Here is a 17933-nt window from a genome sequence, read left to right on the forward strand (position 1 = left end):
GGTTTTTGATAGCAGCATTTTATTGACAAACAGAATGGGATAATTTCGTGGCGCGTGACGGAATTGATAGCAGCATTTTATTTTCAAACAGAATGGGATAATTTAGTGGCGCGTGACGGTTTTTGATAGCAGCATTTTATTTCCAAACAGAATGGGATAATTTCGTGGCGCGTGACGGTTTTTGATAGCAGCATTTTATTGCCAAACAGAATGGGATAATTTCGTGGCGCGTGACGGTTTTTGATAGCGACATTTTATTGACAAACAGAATGGGATAATTTCGTGGCGCGTGACGGTTTTTGATAGCAGCATTTTATTGCCAAACAGAATGGGATAATTTCGTGGCGCGTGACGGTTTTTGATAGCGACATTTTATTGACAAACAGAATGGGATAATTTCGTGGCGCGTGACGGAATTGATAGCAGCATTTTATTGCCAAACAGAATGGGATAATTTCGTGGCGCGTGACGGAATTGATAGCAGCATTTTATTGCCAAACAGAATGGGATAATATCGTGGCGCGTGACGGTTTTTGATAGCAGCATTTTATAGTTGAACAAAATAGGGCAATTTTGTGGCGCGTGACGGTATAGTTGACAGTAGAAAATGGCCAGATATATTCACTTGTTTATGAAATAGTGATAACATCACTGTGAAGATATAGGTGTAGGATAAAGGTGGTCGCTAGCCCAGTGTAGTTAGTGAATGAATTGATTTCGCGCCCGATAGGGAGAAATTTTCGAAAAAAATTAGAAATTTCTGAGAAAAAATCGCTTTTTTCGAGAATCAAGAAAGCTGTAGTTTTTTTCGGTCGGAAATTTGGTGAGGTAATTACGGTTTTATGTTCAGCTTCCATGACGGTCGAGCCGGGTATGTCTGCTGTGGCTGAGCATGCGTTGGATTTGGGTCTAACGCGCTCTGAGGAATTGCAGAAATTGATAGATTGGCAAGCTGTTGAGGGAAAGAAGAAATATGATGCTGTGGAAAGAGACCCTAGGTGGGCATTTGGTGGAGAATGTTATGGAAGTTGTTATTGAATATCACACGACTGAATGTTTTCGCGACCTAGAATTGAACTGGTGATGTGCCAGTTTTCGAGTGACAAGTTTTTATTTGTAGAAAAATGTCGGTGAAGAAAAAAAACTTTTTTTGTCAAAAGGAGTAGAACGATGTAATTCGCGAAATGTTATATTGGAGTTTCACCCGTGATGCGAAAAACACTAGTGAAAAACACATTTCACATTTCACATCGCGAATATCACGTTTTTCACGTGGAGTATTACGCCACTTCGCGTAAAACGGGTGGTGAAACTCCGTTGCGGATTTGAATCAGTGGGTTCATAACACTCATTCGACTTGCGGTCTGTGGAAGGCTTAATTTTGTAATTTCTCAGACACAGTGCGGCGCTTGATGGGTCGAAGTGTTGCTGGGAATTGCTGCCAATGAAACATCATTACTGTCCGGGAGTAGCGGACAAAACTGGCATAATGAAAACGGCTCGAGAAACTATTGAAGTGAATTCCTTCCCGAAGGCGCTGGCCGGCTTGTGTATGAATGTGGAGGAGCAGGAGGAGGAAGAGGGAGGACAAGTTGCACTGCCGTGTGTGCTTCGGTGAGCTAGGGATAATTTTGTGGCGCGCGGTCATTTTCGGTGGGTAATTTCTGGTTTGAAGTGAGCCGAGGAGGAGTTGGTGAGGAGGATTTTTGTGGCGCGCGGTCAAGTTCTCAGAATTGGAATGTGCTAGTGAAAATGGTATAGTTTTGTGGCGCGCGGTCAAGTTCTCAGGATTGGAATGTGCTAGTGAAAATGGTATAATTTTGTGGCGCGCGGTCGTATCTAGGCGCTGATTGATTGACAGTATTTGGCCATGGCAGATATTACAACGATCCTGTAGTAGTCGCCATGCGGGATGAACGCAAGAGGGCGAGCGAAAAGAACAGGGAAGATTACGTTGGTGTTGAAGATGAAAATGAAGGTGAAGAGGAGGAGGAGTTCTTTGAAGCTGCGGCCAATGAAGAAATGGGCGATGATATGCCGGAGGGTAGCTTAGCGGAGCGAAGCGATTTTTGTTTACAAGTTTTTGTATTTTTAGATGAGGAAGAGTCAGAAGATGAGGCTCTGGCTGCGGCGCTTGCTGAGGAGGAGGATGAAAGTGAGGAGGAAGATATGGGCGACTTTGATGAAGATGGTAAGATGAATATTCGTGCGGGAAGTCGGATGATTTAATTGTATGATGGTTCATACCACACCTTGCGCACCTCATCGGGCCATACACCCTGTCCATCCTTGGGTCTGTGCGTATAAAGTATAATATATGTGATAATAAATATATATAATATATATAATATAGTGTGATATATAACATTATATACTGTTTATAATATACGCTATATTCGTATATACGCATAATTGCTAGCTCACATACAGTATACAAGATTTAAGACTAGCTGTAGACTTGATGTCAAACGGTATAGCATGTTTGTGATTACCGCAGTAGTTATCAAACGCAGCAAACATTCTGAGAGGCGTGCGACTAGTTCTGTTCGAACGAGGCTTGATATATATAGGGCTTGATATGGGACCATTTGTGGCAAAACGTTGAATCACGCGACTTTAGACGGAAAAATACTTTTTTTCAGAGAGACTCTCCGTTGTGCGAAATATTCATTCATTACCGCAGTGAATTGCCTTAGCGTCTACTGAAGTGTTTTATCTACTGATTGTCAGATGAGGCCGCTTTCGCTGCTATGGATGGTATTGGCGCCGACGAGGAAGAGGCAGAGAAGGAGGAGGAGGAGAAGGTAGCGCTAATATCGCGGCATCTGTTCAGCATGATTTTAATCTGAGGCTGCTAACTCGTAGGGTTGATTGTATACCGTGTGAGCTTTGACCTATCATTGTGAGTGATAATAGCGCTATACGTGTGATAACAACCAAACCGTACGCGCATAAGAACGGATGAAGGAGGAAAGGAATAAAAAATGACAATATGAAAATTCAAGTGTATACTACGCTTGCGATCAATCATTATCAGTAATCAATGTGCATCACCGTGATGTCATCACGCATTATCGAATGACTTGACAGTTTCAAGTGTTGAAATTAAAGATTTCCATCCGTATGATAATCAGGTTGTTGATTCCCCCTCATTTAAGAAGTCGAAGAACCCTCGCAAGCGTCTCCGCGAGCTCATGGCTGGCGGTACATTTGTGTCGGCTGATGAGGTCGCCGACCTCATTGCTGCGGACAGCAAGAAAAGTCGTCATCGCCGATAGTCGCTACTTCGTCAAACGTTTACCAACACGTCGAAAAGATACGCTTATTACCTTGGGTGTGTTTGCGTTGATATATACGGTTAATCTTCGGAAATGGAAAAGTTCGGAAATCAGTAAATTGAAACTATACGGTATAGTCCGTACCTAGTTTGCAATATCACACAAGTAGACACAAAGCTTTGTCCCCGTTCCAGACGTTCCTAGCTGTATCCGTTTTGAATCTTTATCCTTTCCTGAGGATTATTTACCTCTGGTCGAGTTACATAATAGTGCAAGTTAGAACTGGACTTCCTTCAGCCTGCCGAGCAGTTTACGCAACTCCGCACTACACGAATAATCTGGGGGAATCTCGAACTTTTAAACTCGAAGCTCTGGAGATGTGAAATTACAGTAATGGAGTCGCTCAGGAATATAACATCAACTTCTTCTTCCACACCACCTCGGCAAGAAGATATCGATGATACTCATGATATGAATGGTTCCACCTCCTGAAAGCTAGTACTATACGTGGGAACACTTCCCACGTATGATAGTGACGTCCTAGAGAGCTGAATATATGATGTTATCGCACATTCAGTTTTAATGGTATCATCTTGATGATGATACTTGCTAATCGAATGATCTCGAGGAATCTTGAAGGTTGGTTGCCGCAGAATCGTCGGCCTATATAATATGAATTCTAGACTCTAAGAGAGACAGGCCCCACAGTCTGAATCTGCAGCACCCTAACCGCGAAAGTATCTTCAATTGGTCATTGTAGTTGAGCTGCTAGAGCTCCAACGTCCTGGAGGGCTCTCAAGAGCATTATCAGTCCCTCGCCCATAGGAACAGGTCCGGGGAGCTACAAGATGGGAGGGCACGATGCATTGGGACCAGACAATCGGTGAAATCTCTGGCGACCAACCGAATGCTGAGTGAAAAGAGAGACTCTTATCGTCTCTCCAAGACCACGAGCAGGGATTGGTGGAGTCTTGAGCACACTCTTTAGTTTCGCCACAGATTTATCACTCAACCGATAAAATCCTCGAGCAAACTGGATCCCTACACAGCCAACTTCCTCATTGGGCAGGAGATTCTTAGGAGAGATGAACTTGTCAAAGCCAAATCAACCCGTACGAACAATGCGGTCTCTAGTTCTCATCTGGGCGAGAAGAGAGCGATGTATTAAGACATCACGTACCCACGCTACAAGCGAATGATGCCTCTAGACAATGCAGGTCTGAAGCAGGGTTCCCGATTTCCACCATTTCCATAAATTTCCGCGAAAATGTTTCCGCGGGATTCTTCAAATTTCCGCGCTTGACGAAATTCCCATTTTTAGCGGAAATTTCGGAAACTTTACCCTAAAAACTCCATTTTTGGGTCTTTATTAAACAGACATGTCTTCATGCTACCCTAAGGCTTGAGGAGCCTCATATATACAGTGTGTCGGAGCTGATTTTTTTTATGGTTTCGATTGTGCACACAAAGTACAAGAAAACCCGTGTTACGGGACCCCGTGAGAGGGGCCAAGTGAATCCTATGTCAGCGACATTCAGGCTATCGGAGCCTCCGACTCGGAGGTATATCCAAATTTAGGTTTCCTGAAACCCTGTCATTTCGGAGTAGGATGCGATCCCTGAGCTTGAGGAACTTCAATCGCCAATCTCGGGAGACGAAATACTTGTCTACACGGCGAACCTCACACAAGGATTCGATAACACCGAATATGATATTCGTTCTTGCAATTGGATTTTATACCAAAATCGAATAAAATTTATATTAAACTCCTAGCAGAATACATCGGGTGCAGAAACGTCCCAGAGAACTCGCCGCAACTGACTTCTCTGTGAAAGTTGGGTAGCAAAGCATGCCTGCGAGGTGAAGCTTTCCCTGCATTAGTCGATCTCGTTGATGGTCGCACTTAACTAGCAGAGAGTGACTAGAGCTACCGGAGGAACTATGGTGGGGCGATTGGGCAGCTTATATGAGAATGTGCTTCTGCTGCCTGTCGGATAGGGTAATGACGAGGAGGAGAGATAATTCCCTTGGACCGGTACTCTACTTACCACTATTTCTACTTTTGGAGGAGTTACTTGTGAGCTTCCAACAGGAAGAAGGAGGACGACGTACTTTGCCTTCGATATAGCACGGCCGACGTGCTGCTGCCGCAACTAATACATCCTTACTTTCATCATTCTCATTCTTTTGCTCTCCGGCTACGTTATCATTGGGACTGTCCGCACTAGTACCGGCAGGTCTTCTCCAGGCTTTGGACTCGGTTTTTTTGGACTCACTTTCAAACATTGAGTGAAGCAGTCAATCTTAGAGTGACTTGGCAACGTGGTAAACGTGTTAAAATAACTTCCCACCAATCTTGAATGTGGAAGGCTTCTCCAAAACACTTGGACACAGATTCGATCTCTAGCATCTGCCGCCATGTTAGGGAATGCCAATCAATATATTTCCGTGGTCGAATATTCACAACAGCATTCCACAACATTCGATGCAATACTGGACTTGTTCAACCAATTGAGAGTCGATGCCATCGATTCTCTAAATTTGTACACGGGTATGTCTCAAGTCGTGGCCTACCTGTAGTACAGGTAGGTAGTACTGGCAGTACGGGTTCTGTACCAGTAACGGCAGCTGTTGAGACATAGATCAATACAAGATTATTACAAGTTATTATGGAGATACGCTTGTAGCTTTACGATACACTATTGTGGAAGATTCCTAGTAGGAAAGTGACAGTGATTTCCGCAAGGTTTTCTCCGAATTTCTATATCGTCACTAACGCACGCAGTTAACCATTTGAGCATTAAACAACATTGACTCGGAACGTTATTAGAATTTCTAAGAGGTCTATTTTGATATATACTCCATTATCGAGCTCGTCACCTATGTTCTATGTATACTTCGACGGTTAAGCGACTTGAGTTACACCAGTACTGTCATACGTCTGCCTCCAAAGGTCCACGAAATTGCCATAGCGCAGAGGTCCGAGGTCCTCTATCATGACTACGATGAGGAGGATGTCTGCTCCCTCGTCGGCCCGTCGAAGCCTCCCAGGAAGTGAGCCCGCCTAGTGCCCTCGACAGTCTCCTATCGTGCTGCGAATGTCGTGTCTTCACGGTGTGGGGTCACTGTGTTCGAAGTCTCGAATAGACAATCGAGTGTTATTGACACGGCCTAGGTGCTGCTGCAGGATCAAGCACCTCTGACGTCTCTCCGAGAGCGTCTCGTTCCAGGAATAGCAAAGTGAGAAAACTGGAGACATTTCGGCTTTTTTGCTGAGCTGATTTTCGACTATATACAAGGAATGTCGTTTTGGAGGAGCGCATGAGGAGGTCTGCCTTTGCGGAAGGAAGTGAATGCTGATCACCTCTTTTGAAAGTGTTGCCTTTCATTCCTTAACTGCGTTGCATTTCAGTGCATGGTGTCTGAACTTCGACAGCTGAAGAATGCTTTGTCCATACGCGACCTCGAGCTCTGCGAGCAAGCGAGGTGATCGAATGATTCGATTCACCGCGAGTGCGACTATCCATTTGTATTTCTTGACTCGAGATACGCTGGAATGTCCTCCGCCGCTGCCACAGCTGTGATAGCATCGGTGATCATGAAAACAGCTGAGTTGAAGGACGATCTGAGAATGGCAATGTTTGAGGTGGGCCGGATCGTTCTCGGCGAATCGAGACTAGGCTCAACTAGCAGCGGGATCCACTCTCTTGTATGAAACCGTTTGAGCCCAAAGTTGGAGGATATTTCATACCAGAAATGCCATGCTCTCTGAGTGTACCAACTCGACGAATGATGCAGAATTGATGACTGTGAACTATCATCAGAGTTAGCTAATGGAACCCCTGTTTTCTCTGAGCTTGGCACACGCCGAATTCACGAAAATCAAGCATCGCAAAGCGAGATGGTTATCAGTGTTGAGTCCAAGTGCGATGAGATCTTATGTGGCTCTGTAAACGCTACTTTTTTCGAAGACGACAGTCTCCCAGCTAAGACTGGTAAATACAGGCAGTTCCGACGTGCTCAGTCCCAACTATGGGCTCAGTATGTTGAGATCCAACGTACTCCACTTGCGTCAAACTTTAATCTCTGAACCCGTCTCCGGTCCGTTTTCAACTTGGCTGGAATGTCCCATACCACAGTGATATGACCTTTTTCAGGTGAAAAACCTTCAGCTAGCAGCGAATCCCACAGGTGAGCAACAAGGATGGGGTACTGCAAAGGAACTCTGTAGATAAGGAGCTGTCGAAGCTGTCTCTTGAAGAAGAGATTGAAGCTCTGCAAACCCAGGTACAGTACCGATGCACTTGTTCATCACAGCATGCAACGGTGCCCACGTGACTTGACAGTTGCAACCTGCAAGCTGCTATCCCTGGACGGTGGTCCCAGACCACGGGTCTGTGAGGAATATCTTTCACTAGAACGCACTCAGCTTGAGGCTTCAGCGTCTCAGCTTTGAGCTGGCGCGGCTGCACTTTCCGAGTGCTCCGTCTGAGCTTCATAGTCTTCCACTTAGAGAGAGGCCCTCGAACAAGAGCTCCGTCTCATGAAGGATACGATTAGAGATCATCTCGACGATGGCAGAGCCGCTCCTCGGTGAAAGAGAAGGTTCGGCGACCTCTGATGAATCCTGCACGTATTGCTCCATCAGAGCCCAATACGGGGTCGATGAGGGTATTTGCAGCAAGGGCGGTCGGCAACGATCTGTGTTTTGTGAGGCATGAACAATCAATCGTTTAATCTTTTCATTCGCATTTGGTTTCCGAGTATGAGTATTCATGATTTCCCCTTGTACTAGTGGAAAAGCAATAGTGACCCAGGAGCCTCAGTAGACAAGAGCCCCTTTGTCCGCAAATGGGGATCATACGTGCAGTGACAGCACATAGAGCAGTGCCCTGAGAGCACATCCTGACATCTGGCCTTTTTTACCATCTCGAATCAAACAAATACCAACAACTTCAAAGTCGTTAACTTCTACCTTGATTGACGTCAACTTTGAATCGCCCACACGGAACGTGGTAACACATAAAACGCTCCACATGGAAGTCACAACCCATAACACATGCGTCGCGAGGAGCTCCACACTTGATGAAGGACTTTAACGCTCCGGCTCAGAGTGTTCTGGATTTCTTCGTGTTCCCGCGCTCCAACGTAAAACACAAATCCTCTGCCGGGCGCATCACTGCGCCGTTCTATTCATCGTTTGAACTCTGAACTGGCATATGTGCTAAGTGCCCAAATCTGGTTCGTCTATAACGAGGACGATATTTTGTGAAAGCGTGACCGTCACACTCGTATGATACACGGGCCGTATCTCTTATGTCACTGATACAGGCAAGGTGTAGGTCTCGCGCTGGTATATGAGTTATCACGCATTCCCAGACTCATCACCAATCTTCTACGGTTGGGGTGGCTAGCCACGTGTTGCTGTTCTCTCCGGGGACAAACGTAGCGCAGCGGTTGCGTGAGTCACACGCAGCTCCATAACTCTCACGCCGTGAGGGTCACGGCGTGAGCATAGCGTAGCGTGAATTGAGCGGTGATGGACGGTCCACTATTGCGACTATAATCCTACGAATCTAACTTGCGAGTAACAGACCGTCTGAGTTTCCGCACCTCTGGTCACCAGAGTCTGGTGTGCCATCTCGCTTCTTCTGGTAGTTGTGAGTATGTTTTACGGTGACCATAGCCCATATGCGAGGAAGTCTTCCCACACCCGCATCGGTGGCGATTGCACCAGCCCATTGCCTTCTTCTAATGAAACCTTTCCCTTTCATCATTTCATGGAGAACCGCTCTGGCGTGTTATGGTATTAATCGCATCAGCTCTGAACAGCGAAGGTTATTTATTCGGAAGTCCCTATTGAATAATATGACCGCCCTCCGAATGTTCATATTTGCTGCTGTGCCTGTGGGTATAATGATTCAAGCGACGAATGGTAGAGACCATGCTCAAGAGAATGGTAAAATTCTCGTACGATTGGTCACGAGTTGTGATTTACAACATCGTTCACGAGCCATCGCTGGCTAGAGAGATGATTTCATGGGAGCCGTATTCTTCACGAATTTCTCAGGCGTGTCATCGCAGCATTTCAAGGAAAACATCACGGTTCAGTCGGGCCCCTTGTGCCGTTCAAGTATCGGAAAGCAGCACTCTGGATATGTGCAAGTGGGTGGATCGAACAGGTTGGTGCCGCTTGTCTACGCTTTTTTTGAAGACAGCCTCTGCAGATACTTTTACGTGGCTATTGAGGCCGATGTGCACCCTAGCAAGGCCCCCACTTTCGTATACATCAGCGGTGGCCCGGGTGATAGCAGTATCGCTTGCGTCATGGGGCTCAATGGACCATGCCTTTCGGATCCGACTGGGACCAAACAGCTGCCAAACCCGTTAGGCGAAACAACACACATATTGTGGCCATACATAACGCGTATATATAGGCTGTTGTTCAGTTACTCGTGGACTCAGCATGCTAACGGTATTTGGGTCGATGCACCAGGGCCAACTGGATTCAGCCTGGGACCTGTCGAGTCAAGCTTGGAAAACGCTGTAGCCAACTTGTGAGTTGCTCTTACGACATGATTTCTCCGAGCATCTTTCTCCCCTGCATTCAGGATGATATTCTTGACCGAGTTCTTCAAGATCCATGGGAACTTTAATAGAGATTACCATCTCGTCGGAGTGTCAGCATCTGGTATTGTCTTGACTAGCATACTGAGCGCCTATGCCTATCCTCGTAGCCTCCTTTGTCGTCATGTTGGGTACGCAGATTATCAAGAACCAGGAGCTGAAGGCGAATTTCAGGGGTGTTATGGCTTTATCTGGCGAAATCGGCCCATCTGCTGTGTAAGGCTCTCCCTCCCAATATAAATATTCCCCTTTTCAGCTACCAAGGATGCGTGGATATGGCATCTCAGCGCAGTCTGGTGCCTCAGGATATGTGAGTCTCTCTGCTTCTTCCATTTGCTCATCATGCGTTCCTAGATTGAATAAAATGCAATCGGATATGAAGCTCTGTCAAGCGGCACTCGCCGATTGCAACTCCAATGGTCCTGGGAAGCCTGCAGAGAAAGGTGGGTGGCTCGGGATGTGCCGTTTCTGTTGATCATAGTTTCTCAGATAAGTGTCTGAAGGCCGCGACGTTGTGTGATACTGGTACTACTTTCCAACTGGAAAAGATTCATAGAAGCATGTGAGGATCGTCGATGTTGCTAACTCGACTGATGAATTTTCGAACACCCTGGTGGTATTACCACCTACGGTGTAGCCGTTACCCGTTACCATGTCTTGGCGTACTATTTTACTCTCGACGAGAGTCTCTCGCTTTAGATGCGATGTGCGCACCAAAGCCGGCCGTGAATACAAGTTCTACAAGTTCAATCCTGGAGATGTAGACGCGCCGCTGATTCAATTGACTATCACTTTTAATTTTTGATGGCCACATAGGGGAGAATCGACCTGCATTTTACTCGGACTCCCACTTCTCGTTTGCCCCAGAAGAGGTTGAGAATTATGTTATTGATTTCAGGCAGAGAAGCTTCTGAACAGCAAAAGTGTTCAGGAGGAGCTGGGAGTTGCAAAGATCTTTAGGAGGATGAACTATGAAGTCTGTTGTCGCATCCCGCATCTAGTGCGGAGAGTTGTCGTCATTCTATAGTATTCAGGTATTCGAAGCTTTCATACCCTACTCGGCTTATGATACAACATACTTCGTGAATGAACTACTAGATCAAGGAATAAAGGTGAGGCCTCTGTGATTCATGGCATAAGTGGCTTCTATCGCTGATCATAGGATAAGACGTACAATTAGTCGTACATCCCACTGTGGGATTCCCACAGTGTGAATCAGGTATTAATCCTCAATGGCGCTGAGGACTTCGTGACTAACTACGGCGGTACAGAGAAATGGGTCTTCTCCTTGAAAGGTGAAATCAATTACGGTTTGAAGCTCGCCTCGTCCCCCCTTCGGACTCTCCAGGTGAGCCATCTCAGGCTCAATGTTCATTATGCGCTTTGAGACTTGCCATCTCGTAGTATCCTGGAGTTGGCGTCTTTGGAAAGTACTATCGCTACTCGTTCGCTAATGGAGCACACCTTGCAGTTATTAAGGTATGTCGAATTCAATTCATTTGGAAGATTGAGGAGGACACCCCCAGCGCCGTTACTCGCTGCAAAGCTGAATTTATGATTTCAGGTGATCAACTCGGGACATTACATGGTCTTAAACGCGCCAGGAGGAATGCAGCGGGCATTCAATTCCTTCCTCTCTGGTGAACTCTGGGAAGGATGATCAACATCCATCTCGATGTCCAAGGCCCTTTATCGTACTTTGGTACAGTTGTATCCAGCTGATCTATCTCTCTTCATAACACAGATCATATAGCTGTGATCATGCGACTCGTTCAGAACGAGCGTAGATAAATTATTTTTTGTCGATAAAAGAACGAGACGTTCTTACTTATTCCAAAGCCGATTTCCGATCGAAACTTGTGTTGCTTGTCAGTTTTGGTCACGAGGTTATTGGTACACTCGATTAGAAGACTCCTCTAAGAAAAGTGAAGAAAGAAACCGTCCCTGTAATTTGGACTCATCTGAATGTCAGTAACGCTGCGTTACTAACGCATTAAGTGATGCGTGTATACTAAACCGTTCAAGCCAGATATGTAAGCTTGTGGCATGCATGCGGTAGTGAGTCTCGCCCGCCAGGGTATTGATAACGTCGCTCGCCTGTAACGGCTGACCGTTTCATAAGATGTGGCTCGCTGACTGGAGCTAATTACTCTTGAATGATAGATTTCATTTGCACTAACTCCTGGTGCATTGTGTTTCCCATATGGTCAACGGTAACTCTCCCACAACACAACAAGCTACGTATCACTCACGCCGTATACGGATGTGAGCTTGCAGCATGGTAAAAGTGGGAAATATCTCACTTAGTAGGGGGCCCTCATCTAGCAAGATCAACTGAATGAGGGCCTTGTTATAAGGCTAATTAGATGACTAGAACATTGTCTTGAGACCGGTCTGGGCAACAGGCTATCTGAAGGAACTCTCGCAGATCTCCTGAAATGAGCTGTTGCGACCCTCAGCAACTGAAGTAACGACGTTACTGAACAGATTCCAGCAAAGTCTCTCCTCGTCGGATCTATCCCTTGGCGATTGGGATTGCAGACGTTATAGCGGAATAGTCACTCAACAACACAACGAGACCCTGAACAACGAGATCTTGCGTTGTTGGTCACTGTTGCAAATAGCGTGCGCCCAAGCAATCTATTGGATTTGACGCCATCCACAAGGCTGTCTCGTGTTCCAGTTCAGTTGGTGGAGAACCCGTTGCTTCTACGATTCAGGTAAGTTCTTGGGATGGCTACTGATCCTCCTCGCATTGCATTAGCGTGCGCCCAAGCAATCTATTGGATTTGACGCCATCCACAAGGCTGTCTCGTGTTCCAGTTCAGTCACACAACTATAGGGTAAATGACATTTACTAGAGTACGTTTGCAACGGCCGTCCGTTCTTCAGGTGTTCATTCATCAACGTGACGCACTTTCCGAGTTTTCCATTATAACCTCTTTTCTGGGAAGTAGGTTCCTGAATTAGCAATTCGGCAGGGTGGTCAATCAAGAGGAACTACTGAGATCGCGAAGGCTGGTTCGTGCCACGGACTCCGCGGGGAAAGAAAAGTATATTGTATATTGATAGTGAAGGAGGACTACGACGATGAAGTCTATCTTCCACAATTACGTAGGGAAATGGAAACCACCACAACTTTCCACCACAATCTTTCCGACCCGGAACTGCACATGCAAAATTTGAACGACGCTCAGCGATGGCTCCAGAGTAGGCATTCCAGTTGACAGCCTTCGAACGCGTCAGTGATGGCCCTTTCTTTCTAACAGTGACTATACTGGTGCGAACACTACCACTTCGTCGTTATCTTCGCGCAAAGAAAGGAGATCCTTTTCGCGCAAGGGTCGGTTGAAGAGCTGCCATCGGAGCACGATGGCCCATCGAGAAAGATTCAAGTCCATCATGCGCTTCCACACACATAGGGATATATTGTATGAGCTATACTTGGGGAAGATGGTTAATTTGTTTATCTTAGCTAACTGCACGTAAATGGCTCACTTCAGACCCTTCGTCATTTCATAGATCACTGAGAGGCATGGCGTTCGAAGAGGTGAGTGCTGCACTGTGCAGCTTCGTAGGACCCATTGTATATCATTATTGCCGGGTTCTCAGAACCCGGTTCTCAAAAAGTGTGTCAGGCCGTTCCTCGTGTTGATTGGTTGCATAATCCTCGCACTCCTCGGTGAGGAGTCCTCACTACGGTAACCTTAGTGAGCAATCATATACGCCCAACCGTAGTACGGTTGGGCGTATATGATTGCGTAATGACATTCTTTCCAGACCTCAGCTCCCTCGCTCGAGCTAAGGCGGAGTGTATTGTGTGAGAGTTATCAAAAAGTGTTAATCAGCGTCTGATAATCAGACTCTGATTATCAGACTGACAGTGTGTGACTATTCCTAATATTCTCTAGTTTTCTTGGATTTCCAGCTGGTGTTCGCACAGTGAGTTAGTGTAAGATCCTGTCATCAGTAGGGCGCTTATAGTCTCGGTTGGTGTGTCGGGTGGGATTGCTCGTCTCATGCTAAGGCTATAGAGGTGTCAAAAATTTGAACCTGCCATCGATGTTCCGAGAACATTGTTCCCTCAACATACGATTTAGACTGCGGATCGTATAATAGAGGCACATCAATGTCAGATGACGAAGCAGCTTTAGCGCATGCGATCCGCAAAGCCGCCAAGCCTATTAAACTTGATAACTAATGCTGTTGGTGTACTTCAATGGATTTAGAACTTGAAAGGGGAGGAAAGTTGCGTGAAGAAGCTACAGACAGCCCCTGTTAGCAATCTGAAGGCTGGTGTTCTTCGGGAAAGTATGGTCCCGCTCGCATTTCTCTCTTGCCTACCATAGCACGATACCGGTGAAGCTTTCGGCAAGCTTTGAGCCCTGAAGTACTCAAATGAAGCAAAGCTCACGCTCATGGAGGCATAATCCCCCGACTCGCCTCCTCGTAGAAGGGGTCGCTCCAAACATGTGAGTCTCATGTCGTGAGGTCATGGGTTTATCAGTCGTATTTCTTAGATACCGAATGCAGGCCATAATGTTATGATAGATGTCTTTCATTATAACATTATGGCCCGAGTGGCTCATTGAGCCAAATCGAGATGGTTATTAGTGTTGAGTCCAAGTGCGATGAGTTCTTATGCCGCTCTGTAAACGATGCTTTTTTCGAAGACGACAGTCTCACAGCCAAGACTGGTAAATACAGGCAGTTCCGACGTGCTCAGTCTCAACTATGGGCTCAGTATGTTGAGATCCAACGTACTCCGATTGCGTCAAACTTTAATCTCTGAACCCGTCTCCGGTCCGTTTTCAACTTGGCTGGAATGTCCCATGTCACAGTGATATGACCTTTTTCAGGTGAAAAACCTTCAGCTAGCAGCGAATCCCACATGTGAGCAACAAGGATGGGGTACTGCAAAGGAACTCTGTAGATAAGGAGCTGTCGAAGCTGTCTCTTGAAGGAGAGATTGAAGCTCTGCGAACCCAGGTACAGTACCGATGCACTTGTTCATCACAGCATGCAACGGTGCCCACGTGACTTGACAGTTGAAACGTGCAAGCTGCTATCCCTGGTGGTCCCAGACCACGGGTCTGTGAGGAATATCTTTTTCTAGAACGCACTCAGTTTGAGGCTTCAGCGTCTCAGCTTTGAGTTTTTTGTTGAGGCTGTTTAGGAGTAGCGCGGCTGCACTTTCCGAGTGCTTCGTCTGAGCTTCATAATCTTCCACTTAGAGAGAGGCCCTCGAACAAGAGCTCCGTCTCGCGAAGGATACGATTAGAGATCATCTCGACGATGGCAGAGCCGCTCCTCGGTGAAAGAGAAGGTTCGGCGACCTCTGACGAATCCTGCACGTATTGCTCTATCAGAGTCCAATACGGGGTCGATGAGGGTATTTGCAGCAAGGGCGGTCGGCAACGATCTGTGTTTTGCGAGGCATGAACAATCAATCGTTTGATCTTTTCATTCGCATTTGGTTTCCGAGTATGAGTATTCATGGTTTCCCCTTGTACTAGTGGAAGAGCAATAGTGACCCAGTAGCCTCAGTAGACAAGAGCCCCTTTGTCCGCAAATGGGGATCATACGTGCAGTGACAGCACATAGAGCAGTGCCCTGAGAGCACATTCTGATATCTGGCCTTTTTTACCATCTCGAATCAAACAAATATCAACAACTTCAAAGTCGTTAACTTCTACCTTGATTGACGTCAACTTTGAATCGCCCACACGGAACGTGGTAACACATAAAACGCTCCACATGGAAGTCACAACCCATAACACATGCGTCGCGAGGAGCTCCACACTTGATGAAGGACTTTAACGCTCCGGCTCAGAGTGTTCTGGATTTCTTCGTGTTCCCGCGCTCCAACGTAAAACACAAATCCTCTGCCGGGCGTATCACTGCGCCGTTCTATTCATCGTTTGAACTCTGAACTGGCATATGTGCTAAGTGCTCAAATCTGGTTCGTCTATAACGAGGACGATATTTTTATAGTGAAAGCGTGACCGTCACACTCGTATGATACACGGGCCGTATCTCTTATGTCACTGATACAGGCAAGGTGTAGGTCTCGCGCTGGTATATGAGTTATCACGCATTCCCAGAGTCATCACCAATGTTCCACGCTTGGGGTGGCTAGCCACGTGTTGCTGTTCTCTCCGGGGACAACGTAGCGCAGCGGTTGCGTGAGTCACACGCAGCTCCATAACTCTCACGCCGTGAGGGTCACGGCGTGAGCATAGCGTAGCGTGAATTGAGCGGTGATGGACGGTCCACTATTGCGACTATAATCCTACGAATCTAACTTGCGAGTAACAGACCGTCTGAGTTTCCGCACCTCTGGTCACCAGAGTCTGGTGTGCCATTTCGCTTCTTCTGGTAGTTGTGAGTGTGTTTTACGGTGACCATAGTCCATATGCGAGGAAGTCTTCCCACACCCGCATCGGTGGCGATTGCACCAGCCCATTGCCTACTTCTAATGAAACCTTTCCCTTTCATCATCTCATAGAGAACCGCTCTCGCGTGTTATTGTATTAATCGCATCAGCTCTGAACAGCGAAGATTATTTATTCGGAAGTCCCTATTGAATAATATGACCGCCCTCCGAATGTTCATATTTGCTGCTGTGACTCTGGGTATAATGATTCAAGCGACGAATGGTAGAGACCATGCTCAAGAGAATGGTAAGATTCTCGTACGATTGGTCACGAGTTGTGATTTACAACATCGTTCACGAGCCAATGCTGGCTAGAAAGATGATTTCATGGGAGCCGTATTCTTCACGAATTTCTCAGGCGTGTCATCGCAGCATTTCAAGGAAAACATCACGGTTCAGTCGGGCCCCTTGTGCCGTTCAAGTTTCGGAAAGCAGCACTCTGGATATGTGCAAGTGAATGGATCGAACAGGTTGGTGCCGCTTGTCTACGCCTTTCTTAAAGACAACCTCTGCAGATACTTTTACGTGGCTATTGAGGCCGATGTGCACCCTAGCAAGGCCCCCACTTTCGTATACCTCGGCGGTGACCCGGGTGATAGCAGTATCGGTTACGCCATGGGGCTCAATGGACCATGCCATGCGGATCCGACTGGGACCAAACAGCTGCCAAACCCGTTAGGCGAAACAACACGCATCTTGTGGCCATACATATCGTGTATATATAGGCTGTTGTTCAGTTACTCGTGGACTCAGCATGCTAACGGTATTTGGGTCGATGCACCAGGGCCAACTGGATTCAGCCTGGGACCTTTAGAATTACACTTGGAAAACGCTGTAGCCAACTTGTGAGTTGCTCTTACGACATGATTTCTCCGAGCATCTTTCTCCCCTGCATGCAGGATGATATTCTTGACCGAGTTCTTCAAGATCCATGGGCACTTTAATAGAGATTACCATCTCGTCGGAGTGTCACTATCTGGTATTGTCTTTACTAGCATACTGAGGGCCTATGCTTATCCTTGTAGCCCCCTTTGTCGTCATGTTGGGTGCGCAGATTACCAAGAACCAGGAGCTGAAGGCGAATTTCAGGGGTGTTATGATCTTTTCTGGTGCAATCGACCCGTCTGCTGTGTAAGGCTCTCCCTCCTAATATAAATATTCCTCTTTTCAGCAACCAGGGATGCGTGGATATGGCATCTCAGCGCAGTCTGGTGCCTCAGGATATGTGAGTCTCTCTGCTTCTTTCACTTGCTCATCATGCATTCCTAGATTAAATAAAATGCAATCGGATATGAAGGTCTGTCAAGCGGCACTCGCCGATTGCAACTCCAATGGTCCTGGGAAGCCTTCCAAAGAAGGTGGGTGGCTCGGGATGTGCTGTTTCTGTTGATCATAGCTTCTCAGATAAGTGTTTTAAGGCCGCGTTGTGGTGTGATGATGCTACTGCTTTCCAACTGGATGAGATTCATAGAAGCGTGTGAGGATCGTCGATGTTGCTAACTCGACTGATGAATTTCCGAACACCCTGGTGGTATTACCACCTACGGTGTAGCCGTTACCCTTAACCATGTCTTGGCGTACTATTTTACTCT

The 17933-nt window shown here is 46.6% G+C and overlaps 5 protein-coding genes across 5 annotated transcripts in view; all 5 read left to right on the forward strand.

Annotated features, from left to right (window-relative positions):
- The window catches only part of Pmar_PMAR010599 (conserved hypothetical protein), a gene marked incomplete at its 5' end in the record, with an annotated part of 4815 nt that extends 1518 nt beyond the window's left edge, over nt 1-3297 (forward strand). The window contains 6 exons of the mRNA XM_002782703.2: nt 851-998; nt 1396-1614; nt 1878-2044; nt 2096-2191; nt 2731-2804; nt 3135-3297. Coding sequence (XP_002782749.1) covers nt 851-998; nt 1396-1614; nt 1878-2044; nt 2096-2191; nt 2731-2804; nt 3135-3278 — 848 coding nt within the window. The 3' untranslated portion in view covers nt 3279-3297. The remainder of the gene's footprint in view (nt 1-850; nt 999-1395; nt 1615-1877; nt 2045-2095; nt 2192-2730; nt 2805-3134) is intronic.
- Nucleotides 3298-9146: 5849 nt separating this feature from the next.
- Pmar_PMAR010600 (hypothetical protein) lies at nt 9147-9839 on the forward strand (the record flags this gene model as incomplete). Its single annotated transcript, XM_002782704.1, has 4 exons — nt 9147-9237; nt 9349-9460; nt 9506-9664; nt 9728-9839. 4 exons carry the CDS (start codon nt 9147-9149, stop codon nt 9837-9839), a joined length of 474 nt encoding a protein of 157 aa, XP_002782750.1.
- A 160-nt stretch (nt 9840-9999) lies between these two features.
- On the forward strand, nt 10000-11565 carry Pmar_PMAR010601 (Serine carboxypeptidase, putative; the record flags this gene model as incomplete). The annotated part of the gene is made up of 9 exons (XM_002782705.1): nt 10000-10121; nt 10162-10215; nt 10260-10348; nt 10395-10467; nt 10605-10665; nt 10804-10881; nt 10940-11017; nt 11125-11253; nt 11470-11565. The coding sequence occupies 9 exons, from the start codon at nt 10000-10002 to the stop codon at nt 11563-11565; spliced, it is 780 nt and encodes a 259-aa protein (XP_002782751.1).
- A 4932-nt stretch (nt 11566-16497) lies between these two features.
- On the forward strand, nt 16498-17190 carry Pmar_PMAR010602 (hypothetical protein; the record flags this gene model as incomplete). The annotated part of the gene is made up of 4 exons (XM_002782706.1): nt 16498-16588; nt 16700-16811; nt 16857-17015; nt 17079-17190. The coding sequence occupies 4 exons, from the start codon at nt 16498-16500 to the stop codon at nt 17188-17190; spliced, it is 474 nt and encodes a 157-aa protein (XP_002782752.1).
- A 190-nt stretch (nt 17191-17380) lies between these two features.
- Nucleotides 17381-17822, forward strand: Pmar_PMAR010603 (hypothetical protein; the record flags this gene model as incomplete). Its single annotated transcript, XM_002782707.1, has 4 exons — nt 17381-17472; nt 17513-17566; nt 17611-17699; nt 17746-17822. The coding sequence occupies 4 exons, from the start codon at nt 17381-17383 to the stop codon at nt 17820-17822; spliced, it is 312 nt and encodes a 103-aa protein (XP_002782753.1).
- Nucleotides 17823-17933: the final 111 nt, after the last annotated feature.

This window comes from Perkinsus marinus (genome assembly GCF_000006405.1).
Source record: "Perkinsus marinus ATCC 50983 genomic scaffold scf_1104296938510, whole genome shotgun sequence".
Classification (NCBI taxonomy): domain Eukaryota; phylum Perkinsozoa; order Perkinsida; family Perkinsidae; genus Perkinsus; species Perkinsus marinus.